The 23192-nt window shown below is 49.6% G+C and overlaps 1 protein-coding gene and 1 long non-coding RNA gene across 4 annotated transcripts in view; one reads left to right on the forward strand and one right to left on the reverse strand.

The window, feature by feature from the left end:
- Positions 1-9354, reverse strand: part of CACNG2 (calcium voltage-gated channel auxiliary subunit gamma 2) — a 112760-nt gene extending 103406 nt beyond the window's left edge. The window contains exons 1-2 of one of the 3 annotated variants that reach the window (XM_070254458.1): positions 8582-9335; positions 8155-8300 (exon numbers count right to left, since the gene is read on the reverse strand). In XM_070254458.1, the coding sequence (XP_070110559.1) occupies positions 8155-8296 (142 nt within the window). In that variant the 5' untranslated portion in view covers positions 8297-8300; positions 8582-9335. Of the gene's footprint in view, positions 1-8154 lie in introns of all 3 variants that reach the window. The other 2 variants (XM_023631698.2, XM_023631697.2) reach the window with 2 other exon arrangements.
- On the forward strand, positions 8820-22049 carry LOC138921276 (uncharacterized). Its single transcript, XR_011433724.1, has 3 exons — positions 8820-8954; positions 9587-9718; positions 21274-22049. It is a non-coding gene; the product is annotated as an uncharacterized lncRNA (long non-coding RNA).
- The last annotated feature ends 1143 nt before the right edge of the window (positions 22050-23192 follow it).

Consider the following 23192-nt stretch of genomic DNA (forward strand, 5'->3'; position numbering starts at 1 on the left):
TACCAGACTAGGAGTTCCTCAAGGGAAGAGACAGAGCCTTTGACTCTGCCATGCTCTCCCACACAGTACCTGGCGAGCACTCAGGGATCAGCTGCTGAACAGAGATCAACTACCGCCCTTTCCCTTGTCAAGAAAGATGCTGGGGAGACCATGTTCTCCTCCCCTCTGCTGCTTCCTGAGTCCTGGGACAGGCCCCAGCTGCTCGCTGCAGAAACCCCCGGGCTCTCCCAGCGCCCGGCCTCATTTCACTCTGCCTGCGACATGGCTCCCCATCTTCCTTTGACTCTAAGGCACGCATTTTAAGTTTCAAGGTTTCTGAAATTAGAATGTGTTTTACAATTGATGGGGACATTAAATTTGTTCCCTTCCTCCCAAAAGCTCTCCAAGTAGATTGTTCATTTTATAGTGGATGGTGCTTTAGAGCTGAGGGCAGATGGAACTGGGAGAAGGGGCCCTTTATATATGGGGGAGGAAGGCCCAGGACGCTGGCCAGGTCACAGAAGCTCCCCAACAACCCCACAACAGGTGACATGCATTTCTTGGCCTTGGGAGCACAGCTAACCTCTCTCTACTCTCATTCCGATTTTCAAAAAGTCTGGAGGATATAATTGAGCCTCATTCAAATTCCAGTGCAAATCCTCCGTGATCCTAACCGATTGTAGGAGACACCAGGGATCCCTGAATCTGTTGGGGGTGATAAGGAGAGGTGGCAGCAGGCTTTGTTGGACGTCTGGATGAAGTGGAGCTGTTTTGTAAGCTGCCTGTTCTTTGGGATCCCCTGCTGGGACTCCCCTGGAGGGTCCTTGAGGTGGAGGGGAGCTTGGTCACCCCTTCCTCCCTACGTTCAGCCCTCGGTTGGCACCTGCCGTCAACACCTCCACTGAGTATATATTGAATTTTGTGGCTTGGAGTTGAATCAGTCAATTTCCTCCTTTCTCTGCCTGTCGTGAGAAGTTTTGGAGCCAAAGAAACCACTGCAATCAGATCTGCGTGGAAGCGAGAGGAGCATGACAAAGGACAGGAGGGAACAGTGGTCTAACCCTCACACAACCTGAGGGCAGGCATCACCTTCTCTATGAAGTAGATGGCACAACGAGGCACAGAGATAGAATTAACTAGCTCAAGGTCACACAGCTTATGAGCAAGAAGCCAGAAGTCAAAGAGCTCTTTAACAAGACTAACAAGGCCCCACACCTTTGGGTCCTAACTACTCTGCCTCACCCCCCTCCCCCGACTCCATCCAGCATCATCCCCCCACTACATACCCCCTCCACCTCGGTTCTCCAGCCACCCTGGCCTCCTCTCAGTTCTTGTCTCATTCTCTTCCTTGCTGATCTCTGAACTTGCTACCTTCTGACCTGGAATGTTCTTTCGTCCTCGCTTCGCCCAGTTAACTCCTACTCATCCTTCAGAAACCCATTTACATCTCACCTCCTCAGGGATGTCTTCTCTGATTAGGCACAATCTCAATATTATGAACACACAGTCCCATGCCACTCCTTTTGAGAGCCCTTATCACAGTTGTCATTCATATATACTGGGGAGACCCTTTGAATTAGGGTCTGTCTCTCCCACTTGGCTCTAAGGACCCTGAGGGCAGTGACCCTGAAGAGAGTTACTTCCCGTTGTGACCCCAGCACCTGGCCCTTTGCAGGGGCTTATCAAAGATTTAACAGACGAAATACAGGAGTGAAGGCATCGCCCAATCTGTAAACTAAGCTGGAATCTTAAAATGCCTATTTCATTTGAATATTTTTTTTTTTGGGCCAAAATACTTATATTCGTGGCTAAAAGGAGCCATTGAATTTTGAACAACTTAAAAATCTCTTGCCTTATCTGTCCGGATGTTCCCCGCCGCCTCCCACCCCCCACCCCAACCTGGAAACGAACGCTCATGGGAAGCTGTGCCCAGGATCTCTGTGACAGACGCTCTGGATGCTGTGGAGGGACGAAAGTGTGGTCAGGATCTATTTAGAGGACCTTCGCTGTCCAGCACTTCCTTCTCAGGAGTTTATTTTCTCTCCAAGCATCTTTTTTTATTATCTTTCTTTATTATTGTCCCTTATGTGTCAAACCTCTCTCTCTTTCTCTCTCTCTCTCTCTCGCTCCTTCCTTTCCTCCCTCTTCTCTCTCTCTCCCCTCTGTGTTGAGTTCATTATTTTTTGGAATGACAAAAAAAAAAAAAAAATGATGCCTTTGCCCCCACGGCTCACTGTACATAATTTAAAGAATAGTCCTTCAAGGATATGAAGGGACCACCACTTCTGAAGGCCCACGCTGTGGCAGGCAGGGGCTGTTCTCTCATTCACCAGCAAAGGTGGGTTGATGTCTTGCATGGTCATAATTGCTGTGGCTACGGCAATGAGCAGAAGAGACAAAAACGCCCGCCCTCATGGAGCGGACAGTCCAGTGGCGGAGACAGACAACGAGTGTCATGAGTCAATGACGTAGCGTGCTAGAAGGTGGTAAGCACTCTGTAAAGAACTGAAAGAGGACTGGGAGGGTATTCGAGGGTCAGGGGTCGGGGCTGTTGGTTGAAGTTGCAAACAAGGTGGTGGAAGAAAGCAGTCGACAGACGTCCATTCCTTTAACCCCTAAACCAGCAACCACCCAGTGAGAGGGCTATGGTACCTCCTTTTTACAGAAAGGGAAACTGAGGCTTGGCGAGCTTACATAACTTGCCCCACATCACGCAGCTCATAAGGCTGCAGTTCACGGTGTGGACGCAGGTCTGTGTGGCTGCAAAATTCCTTCAACACTACAAAGCTTCGTCTGAAAACTTCCATGACTTACAAGGGACGTAAATTTGCTATTTTCTGAAAAATGCTTATAAACATAAAACCAGTGGAGAGTTTACATTGAGGACACTTCCAGAATGAAAGGGCAAAACCAAAGAGGCACATGGTGGGTCTGGCCTGATGGTCAGCATGGCATTCCCTCAGCCTCATGGGAGTGAGGGGGTTACGGGGGAGCTGTTACCTGCCCGGCACAGAGCAGCGGGGGGAGTGGTATGTCAGGGAGTCAGGTGGGTCAGAACTCGGGTTTCCTGACGTGTCAGGCTGGGCGCTCAGTAGGGGGACACTCAATGGGACACAGACAAGAATGGAATTCAGGGGTGGCAGTGACTATGGGCACAGGGCTGCAGTAGGCCAGGGTCGATGCACAGAGCCCTCTGGAGGCCTGCAGGGCGGAAAGGAGAGGCCTGGATACAAGTGCTGGCTCTGCCACTCTCTGCCCATGCGGCCTTGGTGTATGGCGTCACATCATGTGCCCCATTCTGGTCACCTGTAAAGGGAGGCGGGGCGGGGAGGGTGGTGTGAATGGGCTGAGAGTTGGTTTGTCAGTAAAGGAGTCAGCTTTGCCCTACAAGGCAAGAAGGGTTAGGAATACGGGGCGTGGGGGTGTGGAAAACTGCTGATCGGAACCCAACACCTTGGGGAAATCTCAGGTCCTGGGAATTGGTTGGGGAGTTTTGGTAAAGAATAGAAGCTTCTGGAGAAACTAAATACGGATGGTCCATAAGGTCTGCTCTCCACCCAAATATCGAATCCGGCGAATATTAAGATCAAACTGGACTTTGGTATGCTTTAAAAGCAGAAAAGAGAAGAAAATCAATTGGTTATTTTTTCCTTCCCTGTAGAGGCTGGATGTACTGATAACTTCTCGTTAGCCAATAAGGAGCTGTGCCACCCCAATGACAGGCTCCTTTTGAACTGTCTTATTTTATAATAATGAATTCATGACTCATTATTACTCTTTCAAAAAAAAAGCTCCAGGAAGAATGAACAAATCATCCTGCCTTACTTACTCCTTCTCTCTGTCTCGATTGCTTGACTGTCACGTGTCCTTATGATGTTTGAATTAATTTCAGTAATGCTAAGAATTTCTGAATTAGGGGCCGACCCTGTGGCTGAGTGGTTAAGTTCACTTGCTCTGCTTCCGCAGCCCAGGGTTTCACCAGTTCGGATCCTGGGTGTGGACATGGCACCGCTCATCAGGCCACACTGAGGTGGCATCCCACGTGCCACAACTAGAAGGACCCACAACTAAAAATACACAACTATGTACCAGGGGGCTTTGGGAGAAAAAGGAAAAATAAAAAAATCTTAAAAAAAAAAGAATTTCTGAATCGATCCACTGATAAATATTTTTATGCACCTACTGTATGCAAAGTACCTAGACAGTCAAATGATCTTGGGAGTTATAGGGCCATATGTACACAGTGAAGGCCCATTGGTAACTTCCACACTCAGCTCATCCACACTTTAAGGCAAGAGAGTTTGGGAAAGGCAGTGGGTTTTCCTAAAACAAAAGACATATACTTTCTTCCCACAGAACAAGAGAGCCACGGCTACGCCCAGCATGGAGGACTCGCTACCTTGCAGGCCAAGCAAAGGCTAGGTGGTCATGAACTTGGAAAAGACCGTTCAGGCAAGGCGAGGCACTTCTTGCCCAAAGAGAGCAGGGACGCAGAACGGATGGCAGAGCCATCGTGAGCGAGCACCACGTGGAGGGGAAGACAGGAGAAGCCATGGATGGAGGAGGAGCTCTGAAAGTCAGCAGAATAGCCTGGACAGAAAGACGGACTTCTGCTCTGCCTCCCAACAAGGAAAAGAGTGAGAAAAAACCGTGGAGGGCGCGCTTCTGCCACAGACCACGTTGTACCGCGGTGGCTGGCTCCTCCTTTGCAGGGTTGGAAATCCTCTGGGGGAGATGTGGAGCCCGGGCAGAGGGGAGGAAGGCACAGAAGAGAATAAACACAAAGAGTGAGTTTCTTGCTGCCCCTGGAGACAACGATTCCTTTTGGTGACAACAGAGGTTAACATCCTGAGCAGCAAGCCACCTCGCAGCTCAGAGACACCTCGCTCGGAACAAGCTGTTTTAGTGTCCTGGTGTAGGTTTTATTGAACTCTTCCCTGAAAGGGCCAATTCATCACTCCATTCTGAGGGTCTTAACACAGCTTTCTTGAGAAGTTCAAGAACTTCTGTCACCCTCGACCTACCTGCATCCACGTGCAGACCGCCCCCCACCCTCTCTACCCCACCAAGGACACCAGTCTGCTAGGGGTCTCAAGTTCACATGCAGAGACACTGCTGTTATTTACGCTGCAATGGGAAAAAAAATACAGGCTGTGGTTTCCTCTTGATTCCTCTCCCCCTCCCACTGTCTCTACCCCTAACAGGTGGTCCTGTGCCATCTCATTCTTCAGCAGATTAATTCGTTTCAAAAGGAGCAACAGAAGAAGGGAATATTTTCTGATTCATATTTTCATCAAGAAGTGAATGAGAAAAGTCATTTCGGGAGACGAAAAGCCCCAATGAAGCCAAGAGATCAAGGGAGCCGGAGCAGACAGGGCTGTTTTTCATCTGGAGTCGTTAACAGCATCTCGGGGAGAGGATTTGAAACCTGCTCACCACTTCTCGGGTAGGGGCAGGAAACACAGTAAAGAGGTGGTGGGGGGATCTTTTTTGAAAGCCCACTTTCTCACAAAAAACATAGGTTGGGGGAATCTGAAGCACTGACAAGTTGATTCCCATGAAGGCTGACCCTATTTCGAATGCTCAAAAAAGCAAGCACATGAATGCCCCACAAGAACCATCTGTGCCAACCTTTGGAAACAAGTGCACTGACGATCTTTGGACATCGTTGCAGTCTTTGAAAATAAATGGCTTAAAGTCTTCAAACCACTTTCTAAGTGGCCAAGGTCCAACTTCTGAAGGGGGTCCCAGGCCTGCAAAGCCCCATCTGGACAGAGGCTTTGGAAATTAAAGGCCAGGTTGAACAGGGCCCTGAGCACCCACCCTTCCTGCCTGGGCCTTGGCTACAAGTGGAAAAGGAATAGCGATCCTGCAGGGAGCCTGGATTGGCCCTCCTCTTATTGCCTGGAGGCCCCATACCCCGGGACGGGGGCTGAATCCACAACTCCTGCCTCCTGGGTGCATCACAGGATCCTTGGGAAGTGTTGCGATTCTAACCTGTTCAGAGGTGATGGGGGGGGGGGGAGTTCAGCTTAGAGAGAAAGTTAAAGGGGGTGGGCAGCCCACTTGGGGATGTGGACACCAAACAGATGGGATTTTAATGAACATACTTAAGCCTTTTAATGCACAAGTGATCCAAAACTACCTCTAGTTCTGTTGCCTTCTGGGAATTATAAAAATGTTTAAAAGACCACGGTATTAGGAATTTGCAAATGAAATCCTGATAAGAAAGTATATTTATATCAACTCACACATTTCTGGGTCTATTTATCCTAAAATAATCTTCCATTCTTCCTCTAATCTCTTGGCTGCATACCTCCATCCATCTAACTAACATCCAAGGAAGGCAAATTGCTACCAAGATCATCCCCTGAAGCAACCTTCATTCACTTTGCTTTTCTTCTTTTTTAGAATAAAAGTCTGCCATAAATGTTTAATTAAATGGAAGTCATTCCGCTGTTAATGACTAGCCGCATGAAAGGCTCTTCCTTTTTTTTAAGGAGGGCGTGTTGAAAACAGTTCCTATTCATTTCCCGATATTGGTTTTCCGGCTGGGGAAGAGCATATAGTATTCAGCATAGGGCTCCTCTGCAGACTATGTTCAAGGCAGCGGTTTGGATTGAGAAAGGGCACCAAATGCAGTATGCGTCAAATAGACCATCGCTCAATGAAGTCACTTAGCTATTCAAAACATGTTCAGCCATCACTCAACCGTTTGCACCAAGAGTGTTGGGAGTGGGGCACAGAATTGGTGCTTTTTCCCCAGACGTAAGCATTTCCCAAAGAGCGGCTTTTGCTCACTCTGGGTTAGACCCTTGGGCCACATCAGTTTCTCTGTCTCCCGTCCGGTTTCCCTCTCTTCTCCCCCATTGCCTGGCTTCCGCTCCCCTGCATCACCATCCCATGTTGAGCTTAACAAACAATCCTGCAGTCCCCGCTTCTTGACGCCGCCTCAAACGGCCTCCGGTATTGGTTCAGATCAGAAGCAAAGCACATAAGCATTTCTCTCCATACAGAAACATGTATCTCTCTGTGCAGGTCTTTCTATGGGTGGCCGCAGCTTGTACACACAGACACATAGAGCCGTTCAAACGCAGCCCCTCACATTAAAGTCTGTTCCTAAATGCAGGTTGTATGACCTGCAGGAGTTTTTTTCTGTGCTTGTTAATGTCTCGGAAGCACATGCCTTCATCCGTGCCCTGATCTCCCAGCCTTGACGCCGTGGGGACCTCTTTGCCCACAGCACATGCACAGGCACACATGTCCCAATGACCGTGCAAGATGGCAAACAGCTGACACCCCTGCCCCACTGCTCCCCTCTTCCCCCCTCAACCTCCCCATGCCCTCGCCTCCCTCCCAGCCTCCCTGCACAATGTCTGATTGTCGAGCTGGATGCAGTGTTGATTCTACTCGCTTCTGGAGAACAGACATGTCACTCCGTGTGGAAGTGAACCGGTTCTCAGCCTAACCTGCAAGTGAATCGCTGTTTATTAGAACTTGGGCTTGTTTCCTGTGAGAGACGTATGTATTTTTAGACTTTGTAAACGTTAAAATACACATACACACACGCAGCCAGTCGCCTCGAACGATATGTGTGGCTCACAGACATTACGAAATGCTCTTGAACTCAGCTTGATATCCTGGAATAATTAGGATTTACCAAATAAGGATTCTTAGAACAACAGTTTCTGGATTTTTTTTTTGTTTTAAAAGGAGATTTGCAGACGATGTGTCAGAGACTTTTGGGAAGTAAGAGGAGGAGGAGGGGGAAAGGAAGAGAATTTTTGAATTGTTCATTACAAACAGAGGAACCGTGTTGAGAGAGGCGAATATTCTGCCCCCTCCTCGATGGTAATTGGCAAATCCTAATGATTCCAAAGCAGGTAGAACACATTCGACTTTTAAAGACAAGCTCTTGTTGTTTTCATCACACCACAGATTATTCCAATGAAGAGGTTTGGGGGAAGGGGGTTGGAGGCTTGAAAGTTGAGTATGGTTTTGGCTTATTGATTTTCTTTCCTCTGAAACTAAACCAACCAACCTTGGTCTGCGGTGGCAGGAGTGAAGTAAGAAAATGGTGGAATGTAAAGGGGACTTATCTGGAGGAGAGTGGGGAGGGGGAGTGAGAAGGGGAGGGGTGGGGTGGAGAGGGGGAGGAGATGGGAATTCAAATACCTTCTAGGCAGCAGGTTCTCCATAATCCAGAATGGGTCATAACTTCCTCGTTCTTTTTGCTGGTTTCATTCTCACTGACACTTTTGGTCTTGCAAACCCCTCTGGAGTAGAGCCAATAGTCGGTTCCCACAGCTATGGTCATCAGACTGAAGGCAGCGAAAGCACCAACGGTGGTTAAAAGCATTTGAACACCTCGATCAAACAGCCCCATAATTCTTCATTATATAAACACCCAACCGACTTCTGGTTCTCGGGAGAGTGTGTATGAGGGTGCGAGTACTAAAGCAAAAAAATAAAAATAATTCCTCTACTAATATAATGGATATATGTGTGAATAGAGAATATGGAGAGATATAAAAAAAGGGAGGTAAGAAAGCCCACGGAAAAGAGTGTAAATTATAAAGATCACACGGGAAGAGAGGCTTGCCTTTTGAGATCAGAAACTGTTCCAGTTGCAGTGATTTTTCTTAAAAAAAAAAAAGGAAAAAAATAAAAAGACACCCCCCACCCCCCCCAAGTGAGATGCCTTAATCTCTTTTCCTAAAATTCTGGTCTCCAGTTTCCATATGTGATAGCTAATTTGGAGATGGCTTCCACAGTGAACCAGGGAAGAGCCGCATTCTCAACACAATCTCTCATGGTCGGGACCTAGACAGTTAGAGATTGGAAAAGCCGAGATGCAACCTTGGGTCTTCGTTCTCGGCTCTGCGGCCTGCGCCATGAAAATCCTTTGCTTCGCCAGTTCTCTTCCTTGGGGGGTCTCGGGCGCTTTCGTTTCAGACCAGACTTCCCAGTATTCTGTAAGCCCTTGATCTCAGCTGAACAGGTGCGGGGGTCTCGCCTTCCATGGTTTGGCCCCGGCGCGGCAGCAGCAGCAGCAGCAGGGCGGGCGCGGCGGCGGCGGCGGCGGCGGCAGGACGAGCAGCGGCGGCGGTTATTGTTGTTGGTGGCGGGGGTAGTGTTGGCGAAGTGGGGGAGGGAGGGGGTTTCTCCCGGAGAATCGAGGCGGGTTTCCCTCCCCCTATCTGCAAAGCTCCTGGAAACGAGGGAGCCCGGCGTCTTGCTGCAGGATGGGCCCCCCCACTCGCTGCCGGCTCGGCCCCGGCGGAGGCGCTCCCACCTACTGCATTACCGGGTGGTGCTGAACTGGACAGCTCCCCGCGCCGCCCGCTCCGCGCTCCCCGGCTCCCAGGGCGGCCCGCCCGGAGGGGGGCGCGGGCCGGAGTCCTCCCTCGCCTCGGGGGGCAGCCAGGCCAGGGCAGAGCGGGGGCTGCCTCTCCTCTTTTTACCCCTCTCCCAAATCCTAAAATGAGCGCTCTCCTGGGCTCCCGGAGCTTAGAGGAAGGCGTAGCTAGAGACAGCTCGCTCTCTCTCCCTCTCTCTCTCTCTCACTCTCTCTCCCCCTCCCTCCCCCCCTTGGTATTTCTTCCAGCTCAGCCTCCTTCTCATTCCATCTCTACGTGCCCAGAGCTTCAAATACAATCCTCCCATCACAATCAGACGGGCACAAAACTTCAACCGGCCTTTTCTCTGCCTGGAAGCTGTGAAAACATAACCTGGATGGGTAATTACAAACACCGTCTCTACGTGTTTTTTTTTAAAATCATCCTTGTCACTTTGCTGTTGGGGGGGATTCGTTTTATTTTACCGGCACACGAGCTGCGTCTCCTTTTGGTTGCTCCTCTCTCGTCTCTGTCTCTTTGTCTCTCTCTGGCTAACGGGGTGTGCAGCGCACTGTGCGTGTCTCTCTGTAGTTTTCCGTGAAATTCTGACTCTTGCTCCTACGACAGACATTTTGGAAAGATTATTCGTGGAAAAGGATGGGTGAAAAGGTGACTGGTGGCTGGGGCTTGGGTGATGATTTTCATCTCAAGGATAAGCATGTTTGCAGGGGAAGTGGGTGAAATGTGAATCCTTCTAAGTTTCCATGTCATTCATAAACCAGATTCGAAGAGATAAAAATCTCCCTGCTGTGAACACACAAACACATCATAACCCTCGCTTCTTCCTCAGCAGAATCGTTATCCTGGGTTAATTACAGCGTCACCTCTTGTTTCTATGTCTGTAACTTTTCCCTAATGTGAACCCTGCAAAAAGAAGCCCAGCAGATTCCCGCTGCTGCTGGTTACGTTTTTCTCTGATCGGTTTCACAGTCAGTGCGTGAGAGCCCATGAGAGGTGATGCAGGTGCACTGTTTCTTAAATTTTGGGAGGAGGAGCCTAGAGAGAGGTTTGAGTCTGATGGGTCAGTTGGGAGTTAGAGATAGCTCCATTTCATAACTCAGTCATCCCATCCTTTCTTCTCTCTCCCTCCATTTGTGTCTTGAGATCATTTGCTTGATGATTTCTCAGTGATCTGGTGATTATCAAAGAGTCTGTAAAAGATGATTGTATTAAAAATAGACTTTCTTGGTGTTGCCTAACTTCTTTCCCTTCGCTCACAGTTGGGGTATGTCCAGTGCTTTCTTTTTGATGTGGAAAAAATACCTGTTTCTCCTTCCTGTATAAAATGTCCTTCTCTCATTCTCAGTTCCTTTCTTGGAACAGAGGGGCAATTGCCCGGCTCCTGCCACCTAGGAGAGGGTCCTGGTGTTGGGAGAACAGAACCAAGATTTCAGCAACCTCTGCTAAGGTAGCTGTGGAGTATAGCACGAGCTGAGTTTGCAGACTGAGGATTTCTCCAGTTTGGCTTCTCGTCCTGTGACGATGGGGATGGGAACCAGCGTGGAGGAGGGACAGATCTGCTGATCCCACTGGGCAGGGGGCTTTTCCAGCTTAGCCAGTGGTTCAGATCAGTGATTTTCTTGGCTCTGTCCTTGAGGAAAAGTGAGGGGCCGGCAGGAAGGCCTCTTGGATGGGCTAGGCCTTTTGAGGGGAGTGGAGAGAGACTCGGGTGCCGGCCCAGGGGCCTGAGGAGCTTCGCCCTCTCTTTCTCTCGTCTCCTTGGCTGTCTTTGACCTGCCCAAGAAAGCCCTTCAGGCTGGAGAGGGAGCCTCCTTCTCACCCCGACCCCTTTCAGACCAACTCCTGAATCTTTCGCTTAAACAGAATCAGTAACAGAGGATCAGAAGCTTCTGTCTGTCCACAGAAGCTGCTATCATCTTAGCTACTGACAGCGGCTGCGGCTTTAGCCGCATTTGATTAATCTTCTGGCCAGATAATCATTGAGAAAAGGAGAGGAGGGAGGGGGAAACGTAACAGCTCCAGGCTGCCAGCACAGAGAGAACAGAGATGTTGGGAGTCAGAACAGGCCTGCGGGCACAGCTTAACTCTCTTACTTGGTAACTGCATGACTCCAAACAGGTCGAGAGCCTCCTAGAGCCTCAGTTTTGTAAAATGGGCGTGTAAAATGGCACATCGTAGGTAAAACGGGCACGTCGGTGCCTGCCTCCTCCTTTCTGAAGTTGTTCTCAGCTACTCCCTGCCTTTCACTGCTGCCACCCTGCTCAGGCCTCTATCATCCAGTGCGAAGTGCTTTAGTGGCCACATGTCATCTCTCACTGACCGGTGAGCCCTTGGAGGTCCATAGCTGTGTCTTGCTCATCATTTTATCTTTTGGACCTAGTGCAGCGCTTGATACATACGACATGCTTGAGAAGCAGTGGCTGAGTGATTATAGTCAGGATTAAGTGGTGTAAGGTGAAGTGCCTGGCACATAGTAGGCATTCATTAAAAGTGGTTTTCCCCTCACTTCTCCTCCCGTCCTTGGTGTCCAGATTGGTCTCCAGCTTCTTCTTCCATCGAACTCATGGACCACTCCCCTCCCCAACCTATCTCTACTCCTTAGGTCCCATCTGTAGACCAGGCAAGGCTACCCGGAAAGAGCCGGCTTGGTGCAGCCCCGTTAGATGGTTTAGATCCACAAGGACGCATCCTCAGCAGCTGCTGAATGGATGCCCTTAGGGGAGCAGCTCTGTGTGCCTGCAGTTGGCTCCGTGGAAGGGCTTAGAGGAAATTAGCTGAAATGCCACAGGCCTATTTTGAGCTCTTTCTTTGATGGAGTGGAAATAACATGGGATTTGGGTGTAGCAAACTTGGCCCTGAAGCACAAGGCTGCCATTTCCTCACTGTTTGACCTTGGGCAGTCACTTAACCTCTCTGGAAATCTCTCTTCATCTGTCAAGGAGGACCACGGGTAGAAGCCTGACAATGTGGTTGCCACTGTTACACATTAATAGCAATGACAACAGCTACTGTGCCAGGCACTGATCTAAGCTGAATCCTACAATTCCATGAGGCTGGTGCTATCATTATTCCCATTTTACAGATGAGGAAACCGAGCCACATAATGGCTTGAGCGTCTGGCCTGAGGTTGTCTAGTTAGTGAGTGGCAGAGTGAGGAGTCTAGTCCAGCAGCAGGGCTTGAGAGCCTATATCTTAATCTCTGTGCCTTGACTCAAGATACGAGCTTTCTGAACAAGGATATCACACTAAGACTAGTTACGTCTCACCCATAGATTTGGCAAGCACTTAGGGAGCAATTTCTAGGTACCAGGCATTTTCACACAGATTCTTACACAATCCTGCAAATGCATGTTCCTACTCATCCTAAGGGTGAGTAAACCGAGGCTCAGAGAGGTCATATGTCAAGTCCCAAAGTCATGTGTCAAGTTAAGTGGCACAACAGAGATTTGAATATTTCCCATTGCTTCAAATTCTACCAGCCAGAAGTCCCACAGCTCATTCATTTGTTCATCTATTTGTTCAACAAATTGACCACCTACTATGTGTCAGGTACCATGCTACTTCCTGGGGATGTTGAGCAGGACAGACATGGTCCTTTCCTCCAAGGACCTGAAGACAAGTGGGAGGAGCAGACAGGTAAGGAAGAGCCACACTGAGGTGAGGAGAGTGTTCGGTGAGGGGAGCTGTGGGGCCGTGGAGCAGGGAGACCAAACGCAAGCTGGGGGGTGAGGGACCTCCTCCAAGAGGACAGGATATTTAGAATGAGATGCACGAATGAGAAAGAGTCAAGTAGGCCAAGATGGGGTGCGTGAGTGGAGGGGAGCAGAGAAGAGGAAGGGCAATCCAGGCCGAGGGCGCAGCACAGGCAAAGGTTGAGACGTGTGTGCACATGGGAAAAGGTGATTGGCCGGTTTTAGGAAAAACACGCTAAGTGTGGCTGCTCTAAAGACAGTGATGGGAAATGGTTTAGGCCAAGAGCCTGGAGGCTGTGGAGAGGAGAGTGAAGCATGAGAGGCAACCTGGAGGAGGCTGGTGGAATAGGGAATGTGAAAACCAAGCCCTGAGGCAGGAGGCAGTCAGGCAGCTGCTGCTGGGCTCCGAGCAGGAGATGATGGTGGCCTGGACCAGCGTGTGGCCGTGGGGATGGGAAGCAGTGGAGGTATTTGGTGGGTAGTGGGGAGGGAACTGATGAATATTGGTGTCCATTGAGATGGGCCACTCCGAGGAAGAAGCAGGTTGGCGTATGTGAGGAGCATGCGGAGTGGGGCAGACTGAGAATTCTGCTTTGGTTGTGAACGTAGTTTTGCTGCATTTTACTGCCTCTTTCCTCCTTGCTCCCGTTCTGTCTCTTCTCAGCATGTTGACTCATTAACTAGGAATGTAAATAATTCTCTCAATTGCATTCTAGTCCCTATGTTCTAGGATATAAGCCTCACGAAGGCAAGGATTTGGGTCTGTTTTGTTCGCTTGTATTTTCAGCACTTAGAACAGTGGCTAGCACATAGTAGGTACTCTATAAAACCAATTTACTTTATTGACATAAAAATCTAAATGCATGTCTGCTCTGTGCCAGGCATTACGCTGAGGTGCTAGGGATGCAGATGAGATTAAAATACAGAATCAAGGAGGCTGGTGAGCAGACAGCTAATTCCAGGGCAGCGTCACCCAGCCTGAGGAAGATCCGGGGTGTCTGGCACTCCCTGCCGTGTGCCCTCACAGTCCCCATCCTTCTCCTCTTGTGGCACTTCCCTCTGTGTTTTGGAATTACTGGTTAATGTCTCGCACATAGTAGGTCCACAATACATATTTGATGAATGAATGAATGAACGAACAAAATGAAGATATGTGCTGTGGAAGTTCAAGGCAAGAAGCTTTTATTTCTGTCATGGAGGGTCTCAGAAGGCTTTGCTTTGGTGACAAGCTCACCTTCAGAGGCCTGGAGAAAAGGTCACAGTTGCTCAAGGAAGATGGAGGGCGATGCAAGTAGAGGAGCGGCAGAGGCGAGCTCAGAGGGGTCCTGAGTCGTGTGAGGAGCCTCAGCGGGGTTGGCAGGACTGATGAGGATGAATCAGGGAGACTGCCGTCCCCGGGGCGGTGGGCCATCCGTCGGCATCGCTGTCCTACGGCCCTTACCCAGGCAGAAGCAGTGAAGTGGGAAGAGAACAGGCCATGGAGTCAGATGGACTGGTTTGAATCCCAGCCCTGCTGCTTAATCTCTGTGTGACCTTAAGCTATGATTTAACCTCTCTGAGCCTCAGCTGTGTCTGGTTTGTTCCTGGCTTAAGTCCTTTGCTCTTGCTGTTGGAATGCTTTCCTCTATGAACCCTGGATCCTAGATGACCATTCAGGTCTTAGCCAAGCTGTCACCTCCAGAGAGGCATAGCTCATCACACAATAACTCTGTATGACACTGGCCTGTTTTGTTTTCAGCACAGTGCTTGTTGCAACTTGACATTCTCTTGTTTATTGTCTGAAATCTCTCCCCACCCACCCGCCTCCCCCAGGATGTCAGACCACATCTGTCTTGTTCACTGTGGTCTCCCCAATGCCTGTAAAGTGCCCGGGATATTGTAGGGGCTCAGTGAATGTCTTTTAAGTGAATAAAGTTATGGTTGTGGGGATGAACCAAGGGGAACCAGATATTAGCATCTGGAAAATAGGAGAAGCAGGTCTCTAGAAGCCCTTGACCCCTGGGAGGTGGGGGTGGGGAAGGGGAAGGTGGCCCCGAGATGCTATGGGAGGACTGGGAGCCAATGGGGGTGAGGGTGCACCAGAATCAGACTTGGGAAGGCCAGCACGGGCCCGCCTTCCCCATGCTGCTGCTCCCGGGCCTGCTGTGCTCTCTTGACCCCACACCTGGTCTACTGTGGATGCCCGGAGGCTTCCAGCCCACATAGGTCTTCAGCCCCATGCTGGAGCACTCGCGGCAGGGAGGCTCAGATGGGGCTGTTGGGCCCTGGGGAAAGGAGCCACTCGGAGACACAGCAGAGTTTGCTCCTTGCAGTGCCGAGAGCTGCTGAGGAAGCCTCAGGGAGCCCCAAGTGTCTGCTGCCCCAGGGGGCTGGGAGAGTGGGGCAGGGCTGGCCCAGCCCGTAAATGGGTGTGTGGGTAGTTCTGAGCCTGGGGAGAACCAGAAGCTGAACATCCACGTGTAGAGGTGTCCATGACAAGAATTCTCACAGAGAAGTCCTTTCCTACCCAGGACTTCCACCTGCAGTCAGAGCTCTCAGCCATCAAAGATGCTCCCCGCCAGGCTGGGGTGGGGTTTCACCAGGAACTGAACCATAGTGAAGAAAATTACAATAGAAAATTAATAAGAAAGTTACAGAGTAAAAAAATAAATAAAGAGGACATGCAAAGACACAGAGGAGAAGCAAGAAACAGAATGTTAAAGAGCAGAAAGGCAGGGAGAAAGGGCAATTTCCAGTGACTGTTATGGGAGAAGGAATCCAGCGGTGGATGGAGAAGTGAGACAAGGGCAGTGCACTTGGGTGAGCAGGTGTGGGAGAGGACGGAGAATGGGTCCTGAATGTGCTGTATCACCAGCCTCAGTCACCTCTTCTCCAGCCAAATCAGCCTGCTATTCCTGGATCCCATGGCCCCACACCTACCTCAGGGCCTTTGCATCACAGTCTGGGATGCTCATTTCCAAGTACCTGCTTTATTCCGTCATTCCCACAGCTGTCTTCTCAGCTGATCACCCAATATAAAAGCCCATCCACCCTTTCCTCCATCATCACTCACTCTTTACCTGCTTAAATTTTCCCTTTAACCCTTAGCAGTGTCCCTCACCTCCAATTTGCATTTATTTTCTGATTTATAGTGTAAGGGTAGGGGTCTGGTTGTGGTACTGTTATATTTCTTGCCTCTTTCATGGTGTCTGGCACATAGTAGGTGCCACATATGTGTGGACTACACGGCAAAACCCCCAGGTCAGGAGGGAGAAAAGCAGAAGCTCCAGCAGGCAAGAGGATGAAGGAGATGGGAGCAGCCTGGGTGGAGCAGCCCGGGAGAGCTGGCCTGGACCTCGGCATGGGGAAGCCAGGGGTATCTTTGGGGGAAGATGCTGGAGGTTTCTGAGAGGAATGGGGGCACTTCAGAGGTTCCTGGGCAAAGTGGAACCTGGAGAGGTGACAAGGAGGAAAGAAAGGGGACACACCTCTCCACGTGGATTTCAGGTGGCTCAAGAAGGAGGGACTGCCGAGGTGGCAGGGCTGGACGACAGGCAGGCCGGGGACGCTGGGGGTCAGGTCCCACTTCTGATGCCTCCTAGCAGGGTGGCCTCGGACCAGCAACCAAACACTCCCAAGTCTCGACTGGCCTGTCTGGAAAATGGGGCAGCGTCCCCTGCCTCAAAGTGCTGTCCTGATAATTAAATGAAATAAAAATTACTTCCAGTGCGTCTTCCACAGTAAGCCCTAAATAAATATTAGCAACATGTTGGCCTCCTATTGGGGGCTCTGTGCTCTGAATAAAACAGACAAATGAAAAAGACGTGGTCCCTGCTCAGAAGCAACCAGTGGAGTGGAGCCCAATGCAGTGGACGGAGGGCGGAGGGAGGCACGCAGGCACCATGTGCAGGACAGGTCATGCCACCTGGGTGCTCAGCAAGGGCTTCTGGGAGCTGGTGACTGCTGAGCTGCATCTTGAAGGACCAGCGGAGGACAAGGAGCAGAGAAGGCCGGGGAAGGGTTTCCCAGGCAGAGGGGAGAGTAGGTCCAAGATAAGGGATGTGAAACATTCACTCAACAAAAGTTTGTTGAGCACCTACTATGCGTTCAAGGCAGCTCAGGGGACAAGACTGGATAGTCCCCGCCTCCAGGAGGTAATTCTGTTTTGCCAAAGTGTCAGGAGAGACCGGCAGCGATCAGGCTGGAAAGTGAGGTGGGCCGGGTTGGGGAGAGCCTTGAATCAAGCACAGTGCCTACTGTGTGCCAAGCTCTGAGCGATGGATGCAGAGATGAACAAAACCAAGTCTGTCATTGGCAGGAACCGATGACTGAACGTGGAGAGATAGAGGGAGGCCCACGAGGTGACAGGAGCACAGCATGGAAAGAGACAGGCAGGGAAGGCTTCACGGAGGAGGTGACCATTGCCTCTTCCTCCAGCTGAATAGCGGTTCCAAAGCCCACTGTCCTGCCTTTCAGGAAGTGGGCTTCCCTCCTCTGCAGGCTTACGGGGATGTCAGTTACACCTGAGAGTGACTCAGTAGCAAAGGCTTCTGGGCTCGGCAGAGTTCCTTCTCTAGGCCTTGGATGCAAGTGAAGCAGGCATTGGCATCATGTTGAGATATGGACCCAAGACCAGAATGTGGCTGCTCCCACGCCCGGGTGGTGGTAGGGCCCAGGGCTCCCTGCAGGCAGACATGCTGGCTCCACCCTACCTCACAAGCTGTGTGAGCTCGGGACAGCTTTTGCCCCCTCTCTGCGCCTGTGTGCTCATCTGTAAAACGGGCATAACGGTGGCTTCCTGAGGCTGTTGTCTTGAGGACTGAGTGAGGGTCTCATCCTCGCTAAGTTTTCATCATGATCCATTTGTTATCATGTTCTGCCACGTGCACCACCAATTCTGTAACTGTAGCAGACCTGGCTCCCTACAGAAGCGGTCAAAATGGCTAAGGGTGCTCTGCGGCGGGCGGGGAGGGTAGCCAGGTCCTGAGCATCTGAGAGATGCGGTCCAGCACCGTGTCCTGCCTCGGCCAGGCCTGAGTAGGAACAGACTGTGGCGGGTGGACCATGAACCTGTCTACTGACCCCTGGTGGGTTCTGCAGGGTGTCAAGTTCCTCTTTCTCTAAAACAGCTTCCCTTCAACTGCCCGCGGGTACCTGAACCCCTCATCGGCGTCAGTCGGAGTCTCTTGTAGGGCTGCCGACCGTCTGTTATCCAAGCCGAGCCACCCACTGTGCGCTAGCCGGTCAACATCAACCTGCTCCGAGGGCCTGCTTGGAATGCAGAACCCACGGTCTCCCAGAGGGACATGAGGGCGTCCGCAGGCCTGGGGTAGGGCCTGGCCCCCAGACAGGGCTGGTCTTGGTGCCCTGGCTAGGCTCCCCCCAGCCTCCACCTTGGGCCTCACCGCCTTGCGCTGCAAATGCTGTTTCTCCATCTTTCTGATAAGCCCTGAGTGCTGAGAGGCTGGGTCCTTGTCCCTTGCGCCCACCATCACGTCCTTGGCATCTTGCACAGAGTTTGGTGCAGAACGGGGACTCATACACATTTGTTGATAAATGGGGTGGGGGTGGGTGGGAGGAGAGAGAAGAGGAGAAAAGTGATAACTGCAGCATATTCTCTGTAACAACGGGGAAATCTTGTTGACCACTCAGTTACCACATTTGCTGAGTGTGGCCTGTGTGCCAGGTCCGCCTCACATTGTATAAACTCATTTCAACCTTACAGCAAGCCCTCGAGGGAAGTTCTGTCATGGCTCTCACTTTACAGATGGGGAACCTGAGGCACAGGGAGGTTAAGCAATTTGCCCAAGGTTGCACAGCTAATACATGATAGAATCAAGATTCCATCCTGTAGAGCCCTGTATTTGCTGATTGCCTATCGCATGCCAGGCACTTGCCCCTTTAATGCTGCAGAAACCTTGGGGAAACTGAGGCTCAGGGGGGTGAAGGTGCTGAGGCAAACAGCAGATTCACGATTGGCACACAGCTCTGCCTGTCTGCAAAGCTCCAGCCAGTACGTGACCAGAGCCCCAGAGCGGGGAGAGGCTCTGTGGGTCAACTCCCTCCTCCGCTTCTGCTCAACTCAGGACTCAGCGACAAGTGGGTCTCTTCTGAGTCCTCATCTTCTTTCCGGCCCCGTGGGGCTGGGGGGCTCACACCTGGCCTGCCCCTACCACTGAGGGGATTATATCAACTGTGGAGGCCACACTGAATGGGGCAGTGGGAGGAACATGGAGTCTGGAGTTAGAACACTGGGTTAGAGTCCCAGGGACCTTGGGGAACATGCTTCCCCCAATAAGACTCAATTTCCCCACCTGTGAAATGGGAAAATAGGGAAGACTCCCTCAGTAGAGTAGGGATTAATTTATACCAAGCACCTAGGACTGTGTGGTACAGAGAGGGCTGAGGGGAGATGTGAGATGCTAGCACCTCCCTGCTTAGCACCTTTCCTGAGGTCTAACCCAGGTGGCGAGGCCTCGTCTCCTCCAATCTCGGGCATCTTTTCGCCCTCCCCCCACAGCACCCCCATCCCCACCTCCACACTGAGCTCCGGCCATCCTCCCCTCCTTTCTCTGGACAGGCGGGGCTCTTTCATGCTCTCCGTTCTCCACACCTCCCCTTGTCTTTTCGCATCGATGCACGTGGAGACAATCTTTGTGGGGACAGAACCAGAATAAGGCTGTACATGCCAGCTGGTTTTCAGTCTTCCTTTCTCTTTTGCCTGTCTCCCTCCTCCCTATACGTACCATTTCCCATCCCCTTCATCCCCGTGTCAACAACCTGCGTATTTCTATATGTTTATACATCGTAAACAAAATATCCGTGCAGGTAATATTCACACACAAACACACACCTGCACCTGCCCATACGCACATTCGCGTGTCGGGGGCTGAGTCATTTCACAAAATGGGATCGTACGAGGCTCCCTTTCTGAGTCTCGCTTTATCATTCAAACAACAACACTCGTGGGACTCTCCCTGAGTCAGCTGCAATAACTCTAATTCATTCTTTTAATGGCGGGATAATATTTCACGGTGAGGAAGTACTGTCGCTTCTTCATCTGGCTTATATCGACAGGCATTCCTTTATTCCCCACCCTCACCTCTGCCCCCACCCTCCACCTATAAACAGGGCTGCAACACACACCCTTGGACACACATCCTTTCAAGTGGAGCTTTGATTTCGATGGAATAGATCCCCGAGAGTGGAATTGCCCACTTGAAGGATATATGTATTTTTCATTTCAGTCGATGTTGTCAGATTGCTTTCCAAAAACACCGTAACATGTCACATTTTCTCCAAGAATTCATGACCCTACTATTTCCCTGCATCCACTCCAGCAATAGGTGTTAGTACTATTTTTAATTTTTGCCAGTCTGATGGGGACGAGATGAGATCTCATAGTTACTTTAATTTCGGGTTCCCATACAGCTCACGAGCTTGTGTATCTTTCTGTGAGTTTCTTGGCCATTTGGATTTGCACTGTGGCTTGCATTTGCTCATCCTTGGCCTGCCTCCAATCCTCCTTGCTCATTTCTTATCAGTTTGTAAGAGCTCTTTGCATGTTACGGATATCAACCTTTCACTTGACACGTGTTGCAAAAAGTTTTGTACTCAAATTTCTTGTTTATATGTTGACTTTGTGATGCTATCTGTTGCCACAAAGGTAATTCTGTGTGGTAAAATGTCTTTCTTTTTAAATACGACTTTCTTGTTTTTTGATGCCCAGAGACTGCCCTTGTCATATTCTGCATTTTCTTCCAAGATGTTTATTATTTTAAATTTTTTGGCTAACTCTTTAATCCATCTGGGGTTTATTTGCATATATGATGTAAAATGAGGTTTCAACTTTCTTAACAAAAGAAAGATGGTTGTGCAAGTTTCATTAATTAAAAAATTACTCCTTTTCCAACTGAACTGAAATGGCATCTCTGTCACATACTGCATTCTCGTGAATCCGTCGATAAGGTTCTGATCTCACTGCTCTGTTCCACTGATCTACCTGTCTTCCTCACTAGAACCATTTGGGTTTGACTATAAAGGTCTGATTTATATAGAGTTATGATGTTAATATTAACATTAATATGTTACATTAACATTAACTTACATTATATTAGCTTAATTAACATTCCACTAACATTAATATTAATGTTACTATGTTAATAAGTTAAAATGTTAATAAGTTAATGACTCTATATTATCTAGAGTTAATATGTAGATCTCTAATAAGCCTAGTTGTACCCCAATATTCTTCTCTTTCGTAGGATCTGGTTCTTGCTGGGTCTTCATTGATCTATACGAACTTTGGGGTTATTTTACTCAATGATGTCTTAGTCACCCCTGGATCCCAGGACTTACACGGGGCCAAGCATTGACTCAGGAAGCCGGAGAAATTTGTTGAATGTTCTCGCTGCTCTTCTCCTTCCCCAGTGGGTCCCATCCCTCCACATCTCGGATGATAAAACGTATTAAATAGCACTATTCAAGCCAAAACTAGTTACCATGAGAATGTGTACAGAGTGAACGAATCTGACTAAACGGAGAAAGCTTCAGAGATGTTGAGCCCCTCGGAGGATTGTCGTATATGAGACCCTTGGAGCAAAGAGAAAAGTCATTTATTTTTCAGCACCTGTTTATTAAACACCTGGTGTATGCCAGACCATGTTCTAGGTCTGGGGATATCGTGGTGGCCAAGGGCAAGGGCAAGGCCAAGACAAAAGTTTGAGTTTTAAGGTGTCATGATGGTATTGTGTTCATTATTTTTTGGTGTGACCATGATATTGTGGTTATGTTTAAAATAAAGAATCCCTCTTTTAGAAATGCATGCTGAAATATTAGAGATAAAATTATGTGAGGTCTGAAATTTGTTTCTAAATGAGCTGGTAGGGGAGAAATGGATGGAAGCACAGATGAAACAAGATTGGCCATGGGTTGATGGTTATGGGAGCTCAGTGATAGTTTAATTGAGGTTTATTATACTATTCTCTCTACTCTTCTCTATATCTGAAATATTCCATAATAAAAAAGTTTTTTAAATGCATACAGAGCTTATTATGTTTCAGGCTATATTCTAATTGCCTTACATCCATTAACTCATCAAATCTTCAAAATAGCCCGGTCTTAGTCAGCTGTGTCTGCCGTAACAAGATACCATTGACTTGGGGCTTGAACGCAGACATTTATTTCTCACCATTCGGGAGGCTGGGACGTTCAAGATCCAGGGGCCAGCAGATTTGGTTCCTGGTGAGGACCCTCTTTCTGGCTTGCAGAGGGCTGCCTTCTCACTGTGTCCTCACAATGCAGAGAAGGAGCGAGCCAGCTCTCTGATCTCTTCTGTAAGGGGAGTAATTCCATCGTGCGGGCTCCTTCCAAAAGTCCCACCTCCAAATACTGTCACATTCCACGTCAGGGCTTCAGCATATGAACGTGGGGCAGGGGGTGACACACGATTCAGTCCACAGTAAGCATGTTATCATCCCAGTTGAGAAAAACGAGGTCCCACGAGATTTAGTAACTCGCCCAGAAACACAGCCAGTAAGTGGCGGAGCTGTCCGGCCCCACGGCCCTGCTCTCAAACACTACGTCCTACTTTTACATCTATTCATTCCAATGAACCTGCAAACGAAGAACTATATATAAGATTACATATATGTATAAGAAATACAGGATTATTTCGTGTAGCAGGAACGGCTATGAAAGAGAGCTGATAGGATTGCGGGAGAGAGGAAGACTAGTCGTGGGAGAAGGTGGGACAGAGGACGCAGGGGCTGGGGTCCTCCTTCAGCCAGGATGAGACGGGCAGGCTGTGTGGAGCTCTGGAACAGATGTTCAGGCAGAGGAATGGCAAGTGTGAAGACTCTGAGACAGACACAGGAAGGTTGCTGGGGCAGGAGCGCAGCAGACGAGGACAAGGGCGTCTAAGCAGAGCGGCAGAAGCAGCTCTTACTACAGATCGCGGGCGGGCGTTCAAAGGTTCAAACAAGGGGACTGAGATATCTCAGTCAGATCATGACGATTTATTGGATTTATTAGCTCAATGGTTATTTAAATAGATTTTCCTACATTTTGTAGGGCTAAATTCGTCTTTAACAGAGGAATAATTTAATTCGGAAGCCAAATGAACTGCTCTTGGCCTTCCTGCCGTCACCCACTTTTGATTTTTTTTCTTTTCCATAACTTGATT

Source organism: Equus caballus, chromosome 28 (genome assembly GCF_041296265.1).
Source record: "Equus caballus isolate H_3958 breed thoroughbred chromosome 28, TB-T2T, whole genome shotgun sequence".
NCBI classification, from domain to species: domain Eukaryota; kingdom Metazoa; phylum Chordata; class Mammalia; order Perissodactyla; family Equidae; genus Equus; species Equus caballus.